This window comes from Electrona antarctica (assembly GCF_951216825.1).
Source record: "Electrona antarctica genome assembly, chromosome: 19".
Classification (NCBI taxonomy): Eukaryota; Metazoa; Chordata; class Actinopteri; order Myctophiformes; family Myctophidae; genus Electrona; species Electrona antarctica.
This window is the reverse complement of record NC_136800.1, coordinates 20,864,612-20,887,068: the sequence shown is the minus strand read 5'-3', so window position 1 is coordinate 20,887,068 and position 22,457 is coordinate 20,864,612. Positions and strand designations below refer to the sequence as shown.

The 22,457-nt window shown below is 43.1% G+C and overlaps 1 protein-coding gene across 2 annotated transcripts; it reads left to right on the top strand.

Moving 5' to 3' along the window:
- The first annotated feature begins 1,623 nt into the window (after positions 1-1,623).
- dcaf8 (DDB1 and CUL4 associated factor 8) lies at positions 1,624-21,296 on the top strand. 2 transcript variants are annotated; one of them, XM_079529110.1, is made up of 13 exons: positions 1,624-1,956; positions 4,538-4,611; positions 4,742-4,858; positions 5,010-5,656; positions 6,192-6,332; positions 7,533-7,627; positions 10,502-10,612; positions 12,558-12,688; positions 13,351-13,458; positions 14,259-14,389; positions 14,739-14,858; positions 16,161-16,277; positions 17,609-21,296. In XM_079529110.1, the coding sequence occupies exons 2-13, from the start codon at positions 4,575-4,577 to the stop codon at positions 17,714-17,716; spliced, it is 1,863 nt and encodes a 620-aa protein (XP_079385236.1). In that variant the 5' UTR covers positions 1,624-1,956; positions 4,538-4,574; the 3' UTR covers positions 17,717-21,296. The 2 variants fall into 2 exon arrangements, with proteins under 2 accessions (XP_079385236.1, XP_079385235.1); XM_079529109.1 differs by having other exon boundaries at positions 1,625-1,956; positions 4,998-5,656.
- The last annotated feature ends 1,161 nt before the right edge of the window (positions 21,297-22,457 follow it).

The following is a 22,457-nucleotide window of genomic DNA, read 5'->3' as shown; positions in this document are numbered from 1 at the left end:
AGTGTGTGTGTTGCTTTCACACATAATACTGAATAGACAGATATATAGGCTGATAGGCAGACAGACAGACAGACAGACAGACAGACCGCCCACACCCCCCACCCCCCTTTTCCCCTCACTGTATATGTTTCTTTTCCCTTTTTACCTCCATTATGATGAATTCCTGTACTGTAAGTGTCTATTTGTACGTCTCTAAATGTTTTGATGAATTGAACATGGTGGACCCTGTTGTAAACAAGTGTAATGCTTAATTGGGTCGTCCACTCACAGTTAACAGCCTTTGTATTGAGTTTGTGCTTGAAATGTACTGTAATTCTGCAAAATTAATAACATTTTCAATCAATCAATCACAGCCAGACAGACAGACAGACAGACAGACAGACAGACAGATAGACAGACAGAGCCTAAATGTTGTGACTCTCGTAGATGTATTTGTTGATTCTGACATTTTCAATCTTGACAGAATCGATAAATACAAATACATACGAGAGTCTATACATTTTAGGCACAGACACACAGACAGCTCTTCCTGGTATAAGAGATTTTTTCCAGATGACATAAACACAGGAAGGAAGCTAATTTAAGCTGTTTTAGTTGAGGAGATATCTGGTAGGCCTACTTCAGAGCGCCAGATGTTTCCTCAAGCAGGGTCCTAGGCTACTTTAACCTACCGGTATAAGAAGAGTCAGAGTCAGTAACACTCAAAGGAATATTCTGTAAATTCCTTTGAGTACAGTATAACAGTGGCAATTGTCTCAAGACATCCTAACTAATGCCATAATGTATAAGGCATATTGTTAAATTCACTTTGATTGTGAATAGTTTCCTTGAATGTTCATGAATTCAGATATGAGATCAAAACAGCTATATGCTACCTTTGTTGCCTCAAAATAGAATGCTAAGTCTTTTCCTTTTTTCAGTAAACATTATAGCATTATACATTTAAAACGATAGGTTATTGGCCAGCTCTGCTTCGCAGCTGGTAAAAAATAATCTTGGTTTGCCCTAAACAAACAAAAGAGGCTTATTTTCAGCAGGGGGCGCAATTGTGTAATTGTTGTATTGATTGATGGATATCACCGTCAATATATCTGGTTCACTATTATAATATTCTTTCCATAGAATATCGATATTTTCTCATTGAAATAATAGGGATAGGCTACCAAATAAGGAAACATTTTGACTGGATATGAGAATTACCAAATTACCAAAAAAATTTAATAAAACAAAGTTCGAGGTAATCATAACGGAACCGCAGCAGTGAAAACGTGGTGGAAACTCGAGTGGAAACAAGCCTGGCTTCTATTCACTTGCTCGTTGTTTAGTTCCGTTCTAGAGCCCGCCTACCCGTATCCGGACATTCGCACACCGACTAGTCTCGCTTTGCCAGACTGTTGACTCTCGCAATTTCCAAATGCTTCCGTCATACTATCTACATTCTAGTACATTGTGGAATAGTTGTCTGGATACGCGAGACCAGAGCCATGTAATAGAACACCGACCCCCCCACGCCCCACCGTCACGAGTCATGTATGAACAGTAAACACAGTCCATTTCCGTAACCGCTCTAGACAGGACCTGCAAGCTTCAACTTCCAAAAATAAAAGCACACACGCCGGAAAAGGAATGATCAGAAGAAGGAAAAAAAAGCAGAAGCAGCAGCCGAACGGTCAAAACGTAAACACAGCAGCAGCCAGTCAGTCTCAGTACGACACCAACGCTGTGCTATACCTTGTTGCTCCATTAAAAAAAAGTGTGCGTGTTCCCAGGACGCTTTATTTATGTACCCGTTGTTCCTCATGCCGTCGTGCGCTTTTCAGCAGAGCTCTAACAGCCGAGGCACTTAGCCGCCGAGCTGCTAAAGTATAGCATTAAAGGGCGAAGACAATAAATCTGCAACAAAGATTAAGGAAAGTAACGCCTCCTCGCCACGCCGGGCCTTCCACCAGACTAGAGGTAATACAACGACATGTTAGCGTCCTAGCATACATGCTAGTTGTGGCTGCAGTGCAAACCAACGCTGGATATTATGTGCTGCTGCGTGTTGTTGACAGTTGAATGTCAGTTTAGCTGCCTGTCAGTTAGCAGCCGTGGACAACGACATGTTTAAACTGCGTTGTTTTCCCACGGTCGTTACTTGGAATTGTTGCGTCGTCTAGATTATAATATATCGGACAACAACGAGCCCTTTAAACTCAGGAACCAACTGTTGTTTACAAAGCTCCAGACAGACAGTGCCGCAACTCCAAACAAAAGCAACAGACAGACATGATAATGGCCTGTGTGTGAGAGAGAGCTAACACGCTGCTTATTATGTCATTTGTTGCTGCGAGATTATGTCTGCATTCAACTGTATACTTGGTTTTTCGTGGGTGTCGCGCACCGTAAAATAGCAGATCTGCGAGCTTGTTGTAGATTAGCCCTGAAACATGACTGTCCATGGCTAGTTGTAGATCGGCTATTTTCGGTGTGCAGCCAGCCACTGAGCTGATCAGGTAACTAGTTGACTCACTGCATGCATGCAGTTAGTCATGTCCAGTTTGACGTGCAGCATATGGTGCTCAGTTTTCTTGTTGTGCACCTGCTGTCATGTGGGGAACAACTAGCTATAGATGGATGATGGACCTTTATTTGACCCCTTGGGGAAATTCAGGTGTCAACGTGTCATCACAGACCGCAGTTAAGCTAGAAAAACAGAACAGTTAGGCTAAAGAGCAGAGATAGAACTATGATTAATTAAGATAGTAGTACAAAGTTAAGCATATGAAAATAAAATGGGTGGGTCTGATAACCATCTGCCCTTGGCTGATTTCAGAGATGTACTACCGATACCAGTTTTTCCTTCCCGATACTGACTGATTCTGATACTTACCACAACTTGTGTATCGGTCGATACAAAGTACAGATTGATTGATTGAATAGTTTATTAGACAGAAATGAAAAACAGCAACAGAGTACAGTCAAAACACTTGGTCTAAAAGGGATAGCACAAAAAAAGTTATTTTGCCGTCTTGTTTTTATTTTGGCCCTATTATCATATGATACCAGTCCATAGGACAATGGTTCTCAAACTGGGATCCAGGGACCATCAGCTGGTTCCCTGAGTGGGTTCCAAATGAAACTCTGAGAGTGTACACATGGAACCAAATCGACCCTTACACTCTCAGAGGTACATGGGGTCCTTGGTATTAAAAAAACAAAAGTTTGAAAACCACTGATATAGGAATAGATTGTTTTAAACACCTGTGTGAAGTTAGGGGCAGCACTCTAATCATCGTACATCATCATCATCAAGAATGGTGGTCCCTTATTGGCCAAGGTTTCCCACCGATATTATGACGTGAATTCTCCATTGTCAATGGCATTTAATGTTTGTGTTCAGACAACACAAACATTAAACTCTATAGCTGTTTATAGGAGGGGCTAGCACCCCTCAAAAATCCATTCATAATGCAGTGCAGCTACAAGTTAGTAAAACAATGTAATTTTACAGTAGCATTCAAAATATTACTGTAAATGAAATATCATGTTTTGATTGATTGATTACTTTGCCTGCATGGACAAGCACAGGGAAGTACAGTACAATACAAGGTCTGCTAAAAGGATGAATCCAAGAAAGCCTATCAGCTTGTTTCCATTGTGATCCTCTAGCCGCAATTTGCAACTCTAGATGTTTTTTATAATGGGATGAATCTAGAGTTGCAATACCCTCCATTGACTCCCCACTCATCCAATTTACGTTTGCGATCTGCTTGTATTAAACAACGTTAAACTCACCAACATTGTAGCTCTAGACCAAGCTTGAATTATCCTCTTTCAATCTGCCGAGCTTTTGTTTCATAAAAATCCACCGTAGACATGTTATCAGCTACTTTCTGTCAAGAAATTCTCTGCAGGTGATTCTTTTTCTAAGTGTTGGAGTTTGGAAGAGTCAATGGAGGGTATTACAACTCTAGATTCATCCCATTATAGAAAAATCTAGAGTTGCAAATTGCGGCTAGTGATCCTCATGTACTCAATTCATCGAAAAACATTAATGGCAGAGTACAGACATGTGATAAACTACATGGTATCAGAATGGCATAGGCTGGCATACTCGCCGATATCAGCATTTTATCAGCATTTTAGGCTGTATCAGTAGTTTTTCCAATAGTGGTGTCTAACAACATGTTTCGTGCATGCGCGCAGCCGTTCACTGTCTTGTTAACTGTCTATTATCTCTCAATCTACATTGCTCTCCATGGTTTTGATCATAACGGCAATGTTCTGTCCTCATTTCTGACTTAATCAAAGTTTGGAATATTAACGCTTCTAAAGAGAGATCAGACGAGGTAGCGCAAGGTAGTAATGGAAAATTATACCTCCCGGTTTTTTGGGGAAATGGAAGGTGGGGCTTTTCAGAGTAAAATCTGCCTCATCTGTTGGCCACTCTAGCGCCTTTATTCCGAAAAATTCCATGGCAAAAAAAGTGTTAATATAAGTGCAATATAATGAGAATGAGATTGTAGTTATCACTCATGAATTTGGTCCTCTACAGGCTCTCCTTCGGGCAGAGGTAGGATAAAAGAGACGGGATGGCGGACACAGACAGCAAATCCACGGTGCTTAACGGTAAAGGATTGGCCATGCAACTTATTGATTTTCAGGACATGCAGTAAACAGTTCAAACTAGCTTTGATCCTTTATACTGTATGACGTACTAGTTAATTGTTTAGCAAGCTTGTGTGGCTGTGTGTGCCAGGTGGCGCAGAGGATCAAGATCCAGGAGAGGACAGACAGGCGGAGGGCGATTCCGGAATTGTGGAGGGGGATTCCTCTGGAATCAAAGAGGGACAAGCGGAGACCTCCTATGAAACAGGTGACCTCACTCTCCTGAGCACTTAAGGAGGCTACGTAACCTAATTCATTAATTGCATACTGTAACGGCTCATGTTGTTCTTATGAAAAAGCTTGAATTTCTTTTGACGCTTTCTTCACACCTGAACCGTTTGGTCAAGGCTCTGCTGTAGCTCCCAGACAAGCAGATGAGGAGTCGGGGGACAAGCCTATGCCAGAGGCTGGCGGAGACGAGGGAGAAGACACAGACAGCATGGACGGCAGTGGCATGTACTCCATGACCGAGGAAGCTGAGAAGGAGAGCGAGGGAGGGAGAAAGACCAAAGAGAAAGACGCAGGAAAGAGAGCCACGAGAAAGCGGAACCGCCCTGGCGGTGGCAGTGGAAGAGGAGGCGGCGCCAACCGCTCCTCCAGCTCGGACGACGACAATGACGATGATGATGACGATGACGAGGAGGAAGACGATCCCGAGGAAGAGGAAGAAGAGGACGAGCAGGCCATGGACGCGTGGCTGGGGGCGGAGCTCCGCGACATGCGTGGCCCCACCTGGCGGGCCGTGACGTCGCTGCGCTCCCGGGAGATCGGCAGGGACTCGTACCAGTTTGTGAGACGCGTGTGTGGCGCACGCGGCCTGGTCCAGCGTCTCGAGCTCCAGGGGCGCCTGGAAAGGCACACAGGTTGCGTCAATACCCTGCACTTCAACCCCTCGGGCACGCGCCTCGCCTCGGGAAGCGACGACCTGCGCGTGGTCATCTGGGACTGGGCCATCCGCCGCGCTGAGCTGGAGTTCGATAGCGGACACAAGAGCAATGTATTTCAGGTGAGCTTGTGAGAAGAGATCAGTTGGGATTAATATGGTTAGTCCCCTAAGGGGGACATTCTGTGTTACAGCAGCACAGAATAAGACAAGTAAAAAGTGAATAGTAGGCAAAAAGTTGGAAGCACGGATGTGAGGGAAAGAGTACCTAGGAGGTTGTTTATGTAAATTACTAGACTGAAATCACGGCCCTGAGCAGAGAATTTAGATGCATGTACTATGTAATCATGATGAGTTATTAACTGCGTGGTGTTTTTTTTTCTTTTTTTGAATAATGGAAAATGTACTACGTTTGTGATATGGCTGGAGCTCTGAATAGACATGTATTGATGCCGGCATGGTCTTTTTATGAGAAATGTCATCCCAAGGATAGGGTGAATAAATCTTGTTTAAATGTTTCGATTTTTGTAGGAGATAGGAGTGATTAGTCAAAAGATTTGTCTTGGCTCATGGCCATGAAGCCATTTAAAATCCAGAGCATGCATGCACTGAACGCTGATATCCGGGCGTTCTGTTTTTGCTCTGCCTTTGTCCTCAGGCTAAGTTCCTGCCCCACAGTGGAGACTCCACCTTGGCCATGTGTGCTCGAGACGGACAAATCAGAGTGGCTGAGCTCTCTGCCACCCAGCGCTGCAAGACTACCAAGAGGGTGGCACAGCATAAAGGAGCAGCTCACAAGGTAATAACTACAATAGAGCTGCAACAGTTAATCAAAGTAAACGATTTAGTACTTTTTTAAATGGATTTGAATAAAATTGATTTGGGGGGAGTTTTTTTAGTTTAGTTAACTCATTGTCTGCCAAAGGTGTGAAGTGTGAACACTAAGATTTCTCAGTGTTCACACTGCGAGGTATGACGAGAATTCTCGCCATAGTGTTTTCAGTGGTTTACGGCCGATGGCACTCTTCGCTACACTATGAGTCACCGTTTATCCCTCAGCCATATATGGAACCAGGCAATCATGTGATCGCTAAAAATCGGCTCCCATCCACTCCTATTCTAGAGCATTTTTAAGGTGCGCTATTCTGCTCTCCTGGACATCAGCTCTTCCTGGTCCGCCTGGACTCTACCTGACCCAGGCCGGGTCGGGTAGGGTCGGGTTCGGGCAGAAATTGAGAACTCTAGTATATATACAGACTTGGTATATGACGCCACCTAGCGTCGACGTACGTATATATACGTACCTGGGGTACGTGCTCTGGGTTAATTCAATAATTATTTATTCTGGCATTGGCAACTTTTTTCCCACAAAATACTACAAGCTCGCAAGAGCTTGTGTAAGTAGCCTTGCCGAGCCATGAGGCCCACAGGGCAGGAGCCTATCTCCTGTTTCTGTAGCGTGAGGCAGCTTGATGTACAAGTACACCCCCTGGACATGACGCTAGGGACTTACCCCCAATCCAACCCTTGATGCTGAGTGTCAAGCAGGGAGGCACTGTGTCCCATTTTTAGAGTCTTTGGTATGACCCGGCCAGGGATTGAACCCCGACCTCCCAGTATCAGGGCGGACACTCTAACCACAAGACCACTGAGCTTGTGACATGTATTATTATTTGTCCGACAAAGTGTAAGTGGTTAATCAGACTAATCGCTGCTAAACCAAAACGTCTCTCTTGTGACAGAAGGTCTGGCTTTTGCTAGGATTGCCTCTTTCTTATTTGTTTTTATTACCCATGTATTCAGTGTCTCAGCTTGGTGGGTGTGTGCGTATTTGTGTGTGGGGTAGAGTTGTTCTACAACATTGACTGGTGTGTGTGTGTGTGTGTGTGTGTGTGTGTGTGTGTGTGTGTGTGTGTGTGTGTGTGTGTGTGTGTGTGTGTGTGTGTGTGTGTGTGTGTGTGTGTGTGCGTGTGCGCGTGTGCCGTGCCCCGCACGCTAGCTGGCCTTGGAGCCAGACTCGCCCTGCTCCTTTCTGTCGGCTGGAGAAGATGCTGTGGTGTTTGGTATTGACCTGCGTCTAGACAGAGCGGCCAAGTGAGTGATCTCCACACACACACACCATGGCTTTCGTTTCAGATTCAGACAGAGGGTTTTATTTAGAGTTCAAGGTGACACTTGTATTTCACCATTTTGTTTATAAGTAGTGACTGTGAATCAAGGTTTGCTATAACAATGAATCAAAGTCCAGGACTAGTCTAATTGTCATGGTGGTCCTCATTCATGCAACATTACACCTTGTCTGAACACATAAGCGACAGTCATGTAAAATAAAGAAACACATATTCAAGACACAAGTACACTAAATAAAGTATGCTACCTATGTCATATCGGAACCTTTTCCAGTAACCAATACTGTGTTAAACATTTAAATACAGTACTTCTGTAAATGTACACCATCACAGACACATACAAACTCTTGCTACGTATGTAACTTACTAGAATTTCGCGGGCCTTCGGCCCGCTCATCCTAGCGCCATGCGATACGCAAATGGGAAGGCAATGGCAACCCATGATGTTTTAATTTATGCATTTGCTTGGAAAGCGCAAAGTTGCCAAGCTGGCTGAGTGACCTTGTTTGGTTTTGTGTATGAAAGCGAGCATGGCAAGGCGCAGGAACAGTATACTGTACTGTACTGTACTGTACTGTAAGTCTTTGTACTGTACTGTACTCATGTGTACTGTACTGTACTGTTCTCTGTACTGTTATTAGTGTTGTGTTCTTATTTCTTCTTATTATGATTATTATTATTATTATTATTACATGGATTAATATTCTGATCAACTGTACTGTTGATATTATAGTTGTTATTAGTGTTGTGTTATTTTTTATTATTATTATTATTATTATTACATGGATTAATATTCTGATGTGAGCTTTCTTTCTGTACTGTACTGTAGTCATGTGTACTGTACTGTTCTCTGTACCGTTGATATTATTGTTGTTATTAGTGTAGTGTCAGGGCTCGACGCTTAGCATTTTTATTGTTTTAATATTTTACTTATAAAAAAACCTGGCAACCCGCACCCCGCGGTCATTTTCCGCTAACCTGAGCGGGGCTCCCTAGCCTGCTGGAGGGGCTCACATCATCCCATGCACCCTCGAGAGAAAAAAAAAGGAAAATAAATGCAGCCTTGAGCCTACCAATAATGTGGTCTTGTGGAGCTTGATCACCTCCTCCTCGTCCTTTCCCCAAATTGCCAATCCCAATAAATCCAAAAGTAGCCTAGTGTGAATACTTCCACAGCCTAATTACTAAAGGAGAAACTATCAGTCTTCTCCTAAATCTGTCAATCTTTGTCAACTCAGCACGTGTTGACAACGCATTGTAAACAGAAGCCGTGTGTCACACCAAAAGTGGTGACCTATAGAATCCTGTACATAGAAGCATCACGCAATCGTCACCCCTACACAGCTGTCATTAATTCATGGTCTTGACTTGATTGCCTATGCGTTCAAGTTATATAGGGTGAAAACCGTGAAATGCACAGGCTCATCTTACATCGCGGCTGGCTGCCACTGCAGGCAACATGCACATTTCCAAGAAAGTTTCAGGGCACACTACTTTGTCTAACAATGTGGATTATAGTTTGCTCACTTTTTTGCTGGTCAATTTGAGAAAAAATGTAAGGACTGGAAAGCTCTCTCTTTCTCTATCTTTCTCCCTTTCTCTCTGTCTCCCTCCCTCGCTGGGGTGAAGACATGTGTGCTCTCTCTCTCTCTCTCTCTCTCTCTCTCTCTCTCTCTCTCTCTCTCTCTCTCTCTCTCTCTCTCTCTCGCTCTCTCTGGGGTGAAGACGTGTGTGCTCTCTCTCTCTCTCGCTCTCTTCTCTCTCCTCCCTCTCTGGGGTGTGTGTGGGGGGGGGGGGGGGGGGGGGATTAGTTGCGCTGCCTTCGACAGTGCAATACTTCTCCAGCAGCGGTGCAGAACCGAGAGAGTGACACATTCTTTTGAATGTAAACTGCGCAACTTTTAGCTTTAAAGATCGGATTCTGTATTCGCACCGGTGCTACAAAGTGAATTTTACAACTCGCACGGTGATATTGTAAGTCGCAAATGCGAGTACCTAGTCGCACTGTCGAGCCCTGTGTAGTGTAGTGCCATTTGCGCTGCATCGCGAGGCGATCCAAAATCCCCCCCCACGCACGCACGCACACACACACACACACACACTGTACGTAGCTGTTTGTTGTTGCAGCGCGCGCGTGTGCGTGTAGTGTTGGTGTTGTTGTTCTTATCCATATATGCGCCTCGGTTCGTCCCGCTTGTACCACGCCAGGTGTCGACGCGGTCGTGTTTGCATTATTTTAACTGTCCAAGTTAGAATCAGTGTGTGCGGTGTGTAGTTGTTCTTCTTCTTCTACTTTTGGTATGTGTGTGTGGGTCACGTGGTGGGCTTTGAGCAAATGGGAGAGGGAATGTAGTGTTGCCAGGTCCGCGTATTGTAAGCGAGTGGTAGTGTGTGTAAGTAGCGTGTTGAATGGCATTTTTTCTGTGCTTGTTTTCATAGACGTGGCAACAAATGAGGCGGGGGTGTCGGTGCTTGTGGCGTGTTTGTGTTTATTATTGATATTGAGATTGTTTGCGAGTCTGGACGGGAGGCGGCTTTAGTGGCAGTGCAATGACAATGTTTACGCGGGTGGTGTTGAGTGTGGGCGTGCGGCGCGACATGAGGAGATAGCCGTGGATCGACGCGGAGGGTAAGTCTGTGACGTCTTAGTGTGTTGTTGCAGTGTGTGTTGCTCCTGCTTCGGCACCCAGCGTGTCAGTGACGTAGTAGCTGGTGACTTTGGGTCCCTTTTCCTGGGTTGGGTACACCTTTTCAAATGTATAATAGATGTTCATATGACCGTATCACCTAAAACCCGCTTTGCTCCATTCCATTGTGTCCCTCTCCCCGTATGTGACAGTAAACTGGTGGTGGTGAAGGAGGGAGACAAGAAAGTCGGGCTGTACACCATCTTCGTGAACCCAGCCAACACGCACCACTTTGCTGTCGGCGGGAGAGATCAGTATGTCAGGTGAGACCTAAGGATGACATGACCTGGAGGTGATGATGGTGGTGACTGATTATTTAAAGTTCAAAGCTGAATTGATCCAAATGGGACATTTTGACTTTGTCTTATATGACAAGCTATATGCAAAGCAAATTAAATAACCTTATTCGCAGCATGCACAAGAAATGTGCCGCTGGTATGGCTCATTATCATTGGTTAATAAGAACAAACTCCATAAAATCATCAACGTGTCCAGCAAAATAGCTGGGGTACGATTTGAGAGTATGACCTCAATGTATGAGACCCGGGTAGGAAGGGGAAAGCTATTACTAGGGACAATACACACCCGTTACACAGCCAATACCATATTTTACCATCAGGGCGACGGTACATGGTACCTTCCCTGCAGGCTAGGGCCTCAAGATCGTTTGTTAATCGTTTACCCGCCAGGAACATAGGAATATTAACACGTAGAATCTTGTAGCCTGCCACAAACGGAAAAGCCGTTTTAACAGCGATGTATTCATTAATGCATGTTTTAATACGATCGTATCGAAATCTACCGTCCGTTAGCTTTGTTATGCTTCTGACACAATGGGCGCGGCCATTTTGAAAATGCGCGCGCATCCACTAACATTGCCGGCTCTGTTTTCAGACGGCTTTATCTCACAGAAGCGACATTGCAGAGGACGCTTTGTCCCAGACAAGCGTTTTCAACGGCCTGTAGCAGGCGCTGTGATACTCGCGGTCCACTTTTTCCACCACCGACTGAGAGAACGAGCACCAGCTTCGTCAACACACACGGAATGGTTTCATAGTAAAATGCGATACGGATATTTGGCTCTTCAAAGTAAGTGTCACGCGTGATTAAACCATGGCAATACGCAATCGAGGGATTAATTAATGGCGGCAGTTATTGTGTTAAGTATAGGACTTATGAACAAGCAGGCCCCATCTCAGTTTCGTGCATAAAGTGTGATGTGATGCCTCTTGGAACTATGACTGGTGGCCTTCTGTTGGCATTGTTTCTTTATTGTCAATGTACTGTGTGATCTGTTTGTTTCCATAGGTTTTATGTATATCCTGATGACTGCTGTGCACAAAACAAATTTCCGAAAGGGCAAATAAAGTATCTATCTATCTATCTATCTGATCGGGTTCAGTGCTTTGCAAATTTTGCCACGGATAGACACACTGACTACACCAATCAGGTTCTTAACCTGTGGGGGTCCCCATGTGACAGTGAAGTGACAATTGAAGGACTTTTAAGACCTTTGGGCTCAGAAAGAAAGAAAATGTTGAGACCATTACTGCATCAAAAGTCATCAACAAACTATACTATAAGAACTGGTCAAACATTGGCCAATTGTCAGTGGCGTGCACAGATAGACACTAGGGGGTGCTAGAGCCCCCTGCCCTTTTGGCAATGTGCCCTTTCGAGAAAAAATAAATAAATCTTTTTTTTCTTTTTTTTTGTACAGTTACACTGTACAGTATGTGGACCATGGTAACATTGATCAATTCTTTTTTTAGGCCCCACAATCTATAAATCTCACACTATTAAGGCAACCGGACGGTTCCACGCGCTGCACAAAGTGCCCTTTTTTCCACTTGAGCACTTGCCCCTGCCCTTTTTTCCACTTGAGCACTTGCCCCTCTAAATGTCTGTGCACGCCACTGCCAATTGTCAAATGATATGAGAAAGAGGCAAAATCTTTGTAAATAGCTGATCTACAAGCTCAAAACATCTCGCTTTGTGGGGCGTTGTGAGCTTGTAAATTGTAGAATGGGTATTTACACAATATTTACACAATTGTGGAAATTAAAATGGAGTCATTAGCCTCAACTCCTATTCCAAGTGCATATGAGGATGGGGTCCCCAGTTCAAATATGCTTATTTTGAGGGGTCATGGCCTGAAAAGGTTGAGAACCATTCCCATTTTTGGCCTTTCTTTTTAACACTATCTAGGATCTATGATCAGAGGAAGATTAATGAGAACGAAAACAACGGGGTGCTGAAAAAGTTCTGTCCATCTCACCTGGTGGCCAGTGAGTCCAAAACCAACATCACATGCTTGGTCTACAGCCACGATGGCACAGGTAAAACGATGTTCCCTCCCTGCATGCGCACCCTGACTCATAGCTTTCCCAGTTTTTTGCTTTTAAAGTGACACTTCAGGATTGTATAGTTGTGGTGGTGCGCTTGGGAGATGACTGGTTTGTGCGTCACCCATGTAATTGCATTGTCACTGGTTTGATTCTGTCTGGAGAACTTTGTTGCATGGCAACCATCCATTCTGCCTTTGCTTTTCTCTGTCCTAATAAAGCAATTAATGACAAAATGATCTGTAAAAAGTATATAACGAAACCGTCTGTAGTCGGTCCCTAATCAACTTCAAATGTTTCTCACAACACTGGCTGTGTGTTTTCCTTTAAATTGGCAAGACCTTCTATCTGTTGTAGTTCGTAGACATTTTGAGCAATGGTCTTTGAATTAGTTTTTTGGTACAGTGTGAATTGCACGTCTTTTAAACGCTGCTTCGTCTTTTTCTGATGGAATTCGGCCAGCTGGCCTCCTTGGTCTTGAGAGCTAGGTTTATTCTCCTGACATCAGAGTGCCATTGATCTGACCTCGTCCCTGTAGGCAGACTTGTCGTCGTTGACCATCTTACTTACTGTAGTGTACATACTTGATGATGACATGAAGCGGAGCGTGGCTCAGAATAAAAAGCTGATTTATCTGTTGGATTCCATCTGTTCAGAGCTCCTGACCAGTTACAACGACGAGGACATCTACTTGTTTGACTCCAACCACAGTGACGGAGCCGACTACCTCAGGAGATACAAGGGACATCGCAACAATGCCACAGGTACCGAGGAATGAACAGTCAAATTCACAGGGAAAAATAACATTCACCAAACCCTTTCAATATTGTACCCCTTGGTTGGTAGGTCTATTGTTTGGTGTACTGGTATGATCGGTATGCCTGAAACTCATCAAGTGAGAGGTTCTGTGGTGCAAAAACTAAGCGTTATTTTTTCTGTAATTCGGTTAAAGTCCCAGCCCTATGAAAATGTAAACACAAATCCATCAGAAATGTTCACGTTATGGAAGGTTGAGGTTCCCATCATAGATTCTTCACATTGCTAGGCCAGCCACAGTGACTTGGACCTTCCATATTATAGCGCATGCATAAAGTGAGTTTAACGTTGTTTCATGCAATCAGATTTATGGGCTGTCAAGGCCAGAAAGTATTTTGTTGACACTCAGTAGGCGTTCCCGAACTTCCCGCATAACTTCAGTTTGAGGATGTCACATGCATACTCTCTATTTAGCTGCCAGGCTCAGCCAGTAAAAGCATACCAGGATTTGACTGGTGTTAATGTATCATCTTGCCTCACACAAGCATTTACCAATAGCCTGGATCTGATGCTGCTGCTATCTCTATGAATCCCTACGATGGTAAATGTTTGCAATTATGCACCAACATTTTTTTTATCAAAAGAAAATAACCTCCTGGCAATAGCTGCGTTGCAGCTGTGCTCTTGTTGTTTACACTTGACAAACGTTTGTACTCGGTGCAGCAGAAAATCACCATTTGGCTTGTGTTAAAATTTCATGGTGTTTCAAATAAACATCACCCACTATCCCGCCTCCTCCCTCACACAGTGAAGGGAGTTAACTTCTACGGTCCGAGCAGTGAGTTTGTGGTCAGTGGCAGCGACTGTGGACACATCTACCTGTGGGACAAAAACTCTGCCCGCATCGTCCAGTTCATGGAGGGGGACAGAGGGGGAGTGGTAAGTACGAGCAAACCAGGGAAGGAGTCGTGGAACCAAAGTGAAGAGTAAAGCATGATTTATGCTTGGTCAATATAGAGATGAAAGCATCCAATAGACAATAGTAGTGCCCAAAATGGTCAATGTCAAGGTGTTTGGTCCGAAATATCACCATATTTCATTCTAATGTGATCCTGTGATCCTTCTTGAAAGTGTTCGAAATATCTTTGAATAATTTTGAATTACGAAAAAGTTTGAGAACTACTGATTTAGAAGGTCTTAATAATGGGCTAATGTAGGTGACACCGGTGTGATGCTTCTTGGGGTTGCTCACCTCGGTCCTTATCTCTCTATTCCCGTCTCTGTGCAGGTGAACTGTCTGGAGCCCCACCCCCACCTGCCCGGTATGGCCACCAGCGGCCTTGATCATGATGTCAAACTGTGGGCCCCTACTGCTGAGAACCCCACAGGACTCAAGGGCCTAAAAGAGGTAACTATTTCATATCTAGTAGACACTTTTTTTTGTCAGCCTACTGTCTATCCCTCTATAAATATATAAAATCACACCTGTGTGAAGTGAGGGGCGCTCTAATCAATTATTGACCTTATACCAACCTTGAAACATACCTTAGTTACGTCCCCAAGAATAGTGGTCCATTATTGGCCAAGGGTTTCCACCAACATACCGACAGCCGATTTGCTCAGTCAGACACACATGACATAAATTCTCATTGTCAATGTCAATTTAATGTTTGTGTTAAGACAGAATCTACACTATAGCTGTTTATAGGAGGGGCTAGCACCCTTCAAAAATAAGTACGATTTTTGAAGTTTGATTGATTGATTGATTGAAATATTTATTAACAGTTTGCAGAATTACAGTACATTTTAAGCACAAACTCAATACAAAGGCTGTTAACTGTGAGTGGACGACCCAATTAAGCATTACACTTGTTTCCAATAGGGTCCAAAGGCATTACCTTTAATCCACCCGACACTGAAACATATCTTTATTACGTCACCATCGAGAGCCAGTTATACCCTGGCATTGGTACATATCTTCATTATGTCACTCTCAAATCATGCAGCCACGGCATACGCATAAAACAACCCAAGTAACCACAGTATACTACTCATCATCTTACAAATTACATATATACATACATACATATATATAAATTTCAATAGGCCTTCAATAATTTTCAGTAGGCTTTCAATAATATTCAATAGGCTTTCAATAATTTTCAATAGGCCTTCAATAATTTTCAATAGGCCTTCAATAATTTTCAATATGCCTTCAATAATTTTCAATAGGCCTTCAATAATCTTCAATAGGCTTTCAATAATTTTCAATTCAATAATTTTCAATAGGCCTTCAATAATTTTCAATAGGCCTTCAATAATTTTCAATAGGCTTTCAATAATTTTCAATAGGCCTTCAATAATTTTCAATAGGCCTTCAATAATTTTCAATAGGCCTTCAATAATTTTCAATAGGCTTTCAATAATTTTCAATAGGCCTTCAATAAATTTCAATAATTTTCAATAGGCTTTCAATAATTTTCAATAGGCTTTTAATAATTTTCAATAGGCCTTCAATCATTTTCAATAGTCTTTCAATAATTTAATGATTATATCTGGTTTCAGTATTTATGATGTATTTTCTCTATTATTAAGGTTATTGTAGCGGTCAATTTGTATTGGGGATGGGGAAGTCTCAGCAGTCTGAGAAGCAGAGAAACATTGTTGTGTGACCTCACAGTTGTTTCTGTTGGTTTCTCTGGTTGCCAAGGTGATGAAGAAGAACAAGCGTGAGCGTGATGATGACAGTGTGCGTCATGGCGACCAGTACGACACCCAGCTCCTGTGGTTCCTGATGAGACACATGAGGAACAGGCGGCCCCAGAGGGTAGGCTTCCAGGGCACTGTACATTTTGGTTTGTGAAAACAGTTCTGTGGACATTGTGTCAATATTTCAAAAATGGCATCCAGGGCAGGATGCTTAACTCCTTCCATGCTAGCACTGTAGGGGGCGTGGGACGTTTTTGACCAAACACCCCAAAAAGCTAGCGGATGTTTACTACAGTTTGAACCGGAAGTAATTGTCGGCCATTTTACAGCACAGTGTTGGAAGTGAAGCGTCATACCAAAGCCTACACGGGTTGTTCAAGGACGTGCTGTGATTGGCCAGTCGCTGTGATTGACAGCCTAAACCTAACCCTAACCTCAGTAAAACTACACCTAAGCCTAACCCTAACCTCAGTAAAACTATACCTAACCCTAACCTCAGCAAACTTAACTTGCCTGGGGGCGTGTTTATAAGCACAACCCGTGTTGGATTTAGTATGTCGCGGAAGTGAACGGTCCGTGCAATCATAGTTTTTGGCATATCTAAGTCAAATCAAGCTCTAATCAAGCCCCGAATATCGATTTTGAGCAGATTATGAGCCGTAAATTAGCACAATGCAAATAAAGACGGCTTGCGTGCGTGCACGAGGCGATTTTGGCCGTTTTTAGGTGGACGGGATCGGCCGTTAGCTAAAAATGCTATTTAAAAAAAATTATAAATCCTGGATAAACCACAATAAATCAAATCTCGTTCTCTCGGGCAAGGCTACCTGTGCAAGGGTAAGTTTATCTCGTTCTCAGTATTCAAAGAGTTCAACTCGTTATTGACATGGACAAAAATCAATCTTTGTTTTATTTGACAGCCTTGCTGTACTGGCAGTTTGCCCTAAAAGAAATATGGCAATGCCAATGACCAAGTGGCCAGTCTGGTTTGACATCATTGTCAAACCAGTGTAATGGGATCATCATTAGCTGCTGACGCTAGGCTCAATTTGTCCACTTTCTAGATGGCTGGCCTGAAACGTGCCCATACTGTAAGTGCACTGACGAGGCATCCGCCAATATTAATATTGGGAATAGTTGATAATGATCAAATTGATCATTGTCATTGATATCTGGCTTTATGTGAGAGTGTAGAGACACAGGAAACCATATAACACAATTTTCTGACTGGAATCAAACCAGAGATGTTGCAATTATGTGCTTGATGGTGACGCATTGCATGGCGACACACTGGGCGATATGACTTCAAAACACTATCACAATTATTCAAAACTTTTTGATTACTATTAATGTGCTATTACAGAGATCGTAAATCGTAAATTTTTTATTTATTTTTTATTTGTTGATACGACTTTTTTTTTTATTATGACAAAAACACTGTGTCCACAGACTCGTCGTGAGGGTGGGGAAGGTGACACGGATGAGTCTTGGAGCTCTCCAGACTCCTCTGACGAAGAGGAAGGAGCGCCGGACCACGTCCAGTGCATGTCCTCCTGAGCCATACATGCATACAAACAACACACACACACACACACACTATTGTTCTAGAATTAATGCACTTAGGCAAGCACGATTGACACACTGGCACACACAAGGCACACATCAATGTACAAATACGTTTTACTCATAGGGAGAGTGACCGAGATGCTTAAAACCTGGTTTTCCCACGAGACAACAGTGTACAAATGGGGGACTAGACATACGCCCTTCCAGTGTCCTGATTTTTGACTATTGTATGAAGAAAGTTCTGATGTGCGCTTATGTCCCTATAAACCACTTGGAGGTCCCGTGTGTGTGTGTGTGTGTGTGTGTGTGTGTGTGTGTGTGTGTGTGTGTGTGTGTGTGTGTGTGTGTGTGTGTGTGTGTGTGTGTGTGTGTGTGTGTGTGTGTGTGTGTGTGTGTGTGTGTGTGTGTGTGTGTGTGTGTGTGTGTGTGTGTGTGTGTGTGTGTGTGTGTGTGTGTGTGTGTGTGTGTGTGTGTTGAGAGAACGGCAAAACGCCTCCACATTGAGCACCCTTTAGTAAGCTATAGAACACCAGCATCCAAGCTCCATCCTTCTCCTTCCCTTATAGCACGTCACCATTCTCTCCCCTTTGTAGCGTAGTCTATTTATATAAGAGGGGTTTAGCAGGAGGGCTTAAGACCGATTGTACCCACTCCTTTCCCCTTACACCTCCCTGTTTCAACACCAAACCTCAGTAAGGGTGACTGACTACACACTGTACGATATTGGCCCTCTTGTCCAACATAAAATGTTCATATCGTAGCATAACAGTGGGTGGAGAAAATGTCATGAGCGTTTTGCATCGATCAGTGTGACATCGTCACTGAATGATAATACTTTGGCTCTGGCATACATTGGCTATGTGTTGGTTGTAATATTGTCAGAATGAGAGAGGTAGGCTCAATTCAACGTACGCAGTCTTGGCGATGTGGATAATCACAATTTTACCGTTTTCCCATCACACAGTATCACACTGTCACATGTAATGGATGTATATAATGGCCAGAATTGAGCAGTGTGCAAGTACCTTAATAGGTTGTGTCCATTATTTGTCTTTTAGTCCCGCTTAGCAGCAGATGCTCTCAGGATGGCTGTGTCGCTTTCTTTGTCGGTTTCTTCACCACTTTGGTCCCAAACAACATCTTGGATTGCCATGGGGTTGGCTGTGTACCTCCCATGAACCCCAGTGAAAACATATGACCTATGACCCCATGGCATTCCTCTTGGCCAAGCTTTCCACTTGCAAACAAGTTATCTCAGAATCTAATGGGACAGGTAAAAAAGAAAAGATAAGATAATAAGGTATTAATTCCATCAAAATCCAATGGGAAGATTGCTGTGAAACTTGTTGAGTGCTTTCATGCTCTCTGGGAGGTTAACCCAAACTAGATGAGTGACCCCCCCATGCTCTATGATCCTCCATGCGCCTCCTTGAGGCCAAAATATCAAAGGATGCACCCTACAGATGTTGGTGGCCCCCCATGGCTTGTCATTTAGCGAGTTGGGTGTAAGGAGCAATACAGACTCTAGGGACTGCTAACAGGGCTTTTAGATACTGAGTCTTGTGTTTTTGCTCACTCATATGACTATTAGGTTTCCACGTGCCGTCTCTCCCCCTCAGACTCTTCAGAAACTACACCATCCCCTCCATTAGCCTTTTCCCGCACAACTGGGTGCACTTGTAATCAGGGATGTTTTTTGGTTTGACAAAATGACAAATGTGCACTTGTGTACTGTGTACCAAAGGGGGAATGAGTGAATAATTAATGTCTTTGTTAATGTCAGTTGCTTGCACTTACCCCTTCATTGGAATGCTTCCCCTGGTTAATTAAAAGTGTGTTAATTTCAGGTCATACAGGTATTCATCCTGTAAGATATATATATATATATATTTTGTTTCTGCTTTTGTTTTATTTGAGTGGGGGGGGGGGGTCTTTTTGCACTTAGCAGGCGTGTCTGAGCGCCAAGCCGAGAGAAGGAAGAGAGACACTTCCACTTTGCTTCCACCAGCACCCCTTTTCCGCTTTCTCACACCAGTCCTGGACAAGAAACCCTCCCCTCATTCCCCGGATTGTGGACATGAGAATTCATGAAGCTGACTGATAAGTTATAACCAGACAGTATACTAATTTAATAATGTGCATATAGGGACTGTTCCTACTCTGTCAGGGAACTGTGGGCTTTCTCAGAAGCTGGGCCACCTCTATGTTGAATACAGGCGAAACAGACCTGGGTCAATTTGTACTTGAAACACTGCCTAATGAGCCACTTGAGTGAGTTGAGATTGCTAGCTGGGTTTTCGTTTATTGGACAAATGTATTCAATTTGTTCATACTGTGTTTCTCAACTACTTTCCTTAGGAAGTGGGGACACAGGCTGGCTGTTTTCTATTCTACCCAGATAGTACATTGCTTTCACCAATGTCCCAGGTCTAAATTAGTCTGATTAGGTAGCTGGACAGAAAACCATCAGTTGAGACTCACTGCCCTTTATGCCAGGCATGTTTAACCACTTTTCTTTTCGAAAGTGTCTGGATATTTGTCGCTGTTGTACGATTAAGTATAAAATTGAGTTTAAGTAGTCTCACATACCCAGACAATCAGATCTCCACGTGCTGATACATCTGGTAACATTTTCTCAAACTGGCTCAAACAATTTGGAAATTAAAAAAATACTGCATTGCAGAGCCAGTGCAAAGACTTCATGGCAGTCTGATATGATTGGTTTCCAAAGCAGTAGACACAGGATTGTTAGACGCCAATCTTGTAGCTGTTATGCCCAGATATATTTTGATGTCTATCACCAGACATATCAGAAGGTGGAGATCTCTGATTGTCTAGCTATGCAAGAAGACTAGGACTGAAGTGGTTAACCATTCCCAGGAAATACTTTTGACCCAGGTCTAGAATCTGAGAGGTTCCACACACCACTTGAGATGAGGGGTATCTTGCACTTCTCTTGTATCAATGGGGGGGGGGGGGGGGGGGTCAGTATGCTTGCCAGGCATTCGTTTTGTGTGAGAGCGATAGAGCCCCAGCTTTTCTCATTTTCTATGAGAACTCTAGTTAGTTGAATTTATATGTACATATATAAATATATATTAAAAATGTAAAGAGAAAGGAAAAAAAATGTTCGTTAGAAACTGTTTGACTTCCAAAAGAAAAAATGAAATGTTTGATTGGTATTGATCCAGAGGTTTATATTCTATACTGTATAAGGAAAAAGTACTTTTGAAAATGAAGAGGGAAAAAAACAGTTGACTTTGAGACATTGTTTAGTTTTTCCCTTTACTACATTAAGAACAGGAAAGCAGTCAGTTTGATCATAAATAGCCTAGTTTTGGATCCATCATGTAAAGACACAAAATTACACTTTTTAAATATTTATCTGTTGGATAACCAGACATTCATATCCAGATTTTCCTACTGACTGTCTTATTTGTTTTTGTTCTTGTATTGTATACATTACATATTAAGGCTTTTGATCAATTTTCTTTCTCCACCACTGCCTGATATTGTGTTCTACCAGTTCAGTTGGACATGTACGATTTGTGCAATAAACAAAAAGACAGTGCTCTTTGTGTAGTCATTATTAGAGCTTGACCCTATATCATTTTGGCTGATATATCGGCATATATTTATATTAATATCGGCAACTATGCTTTTTTTCTTTTTTACTAAATATCGTTCCAGACATAAGTAATCGACTCCGAAATAGGGATTTGCATCTGACTGAAAACTGTCTGACTAAAGTCATTTTCTCAAATGATGAATTGTGATTTACTGTACTTGAGCCTGATTTAAATGCTTCATTGTACAGTGTTGTCTGAAAATAACGGACAAGTTAAGAACAAGTGTCTGACATTGAACATTTTCAAAGTATGAATTGGGCTGTCTTGGGAAATTTGGCAAAAATGTGTATGTATCAGATAGAGATCACAATATCTCAATATATTGTCATGTTTTCTGTCTGCATATAAATTGCCAGTTTACAGACATACAAGGTCGTGGATGTTTACTTAAACCATTCTCTTCTCATGACGATAACAGGATCGACACTGCGATTACTTTTGTGTATTTCTAAACCATGTAAATTCTCAGAATTTGTGTGTGTGTGTGTGTGTGTGTGCGTGTGCGTGTGCGTGCGTGCGTGCGTCCAAAGGTTGTGCTTTATTATTACATCTTGTGTACAGGTAGGCTAACCTCCTGTAGTTAGCTCTCTTTGGTTTTGTCAACGAGCCAGGTTATCCTGTTCTCCACTTATCTCCTGCAGAGTGTAGGGCTGTAGGCTGTCTCAGTACCAAGACAGCCTTAGTAAAAGTCACTAATGACCTGTTGATGACACTGGATAATGGGGATGCTGCAATACTAGTCCTCCTTGACCTTTGTGCAGCGTTCGACACAGTCGACCACCCCACCCTGTTGAGCCGGCTGGAGTCAGGGTGGGGCTGGGTGGCACTGCGCTCCAGCTCTTACAATCATATTTGACAGCAAGAACTGTCTCTGTCGAGATTGGAAATGCCATCTCCACCTCTGCCCCTCTCATCTACGGTGTCCCCCAAGGCTCAATTCTTGGTCCACTACTCTTCCATATATATGCTCCCCCTAGGCCAAATAATCCGTAAGCACAACATCAATTTCCACTGCTACGCAGATGATACCCAAATGTACATGCCACTCAACACCTCCAACCCCAACTGTCTATCATCCCTCAATGCCTGCCTAGCTGAGCTTC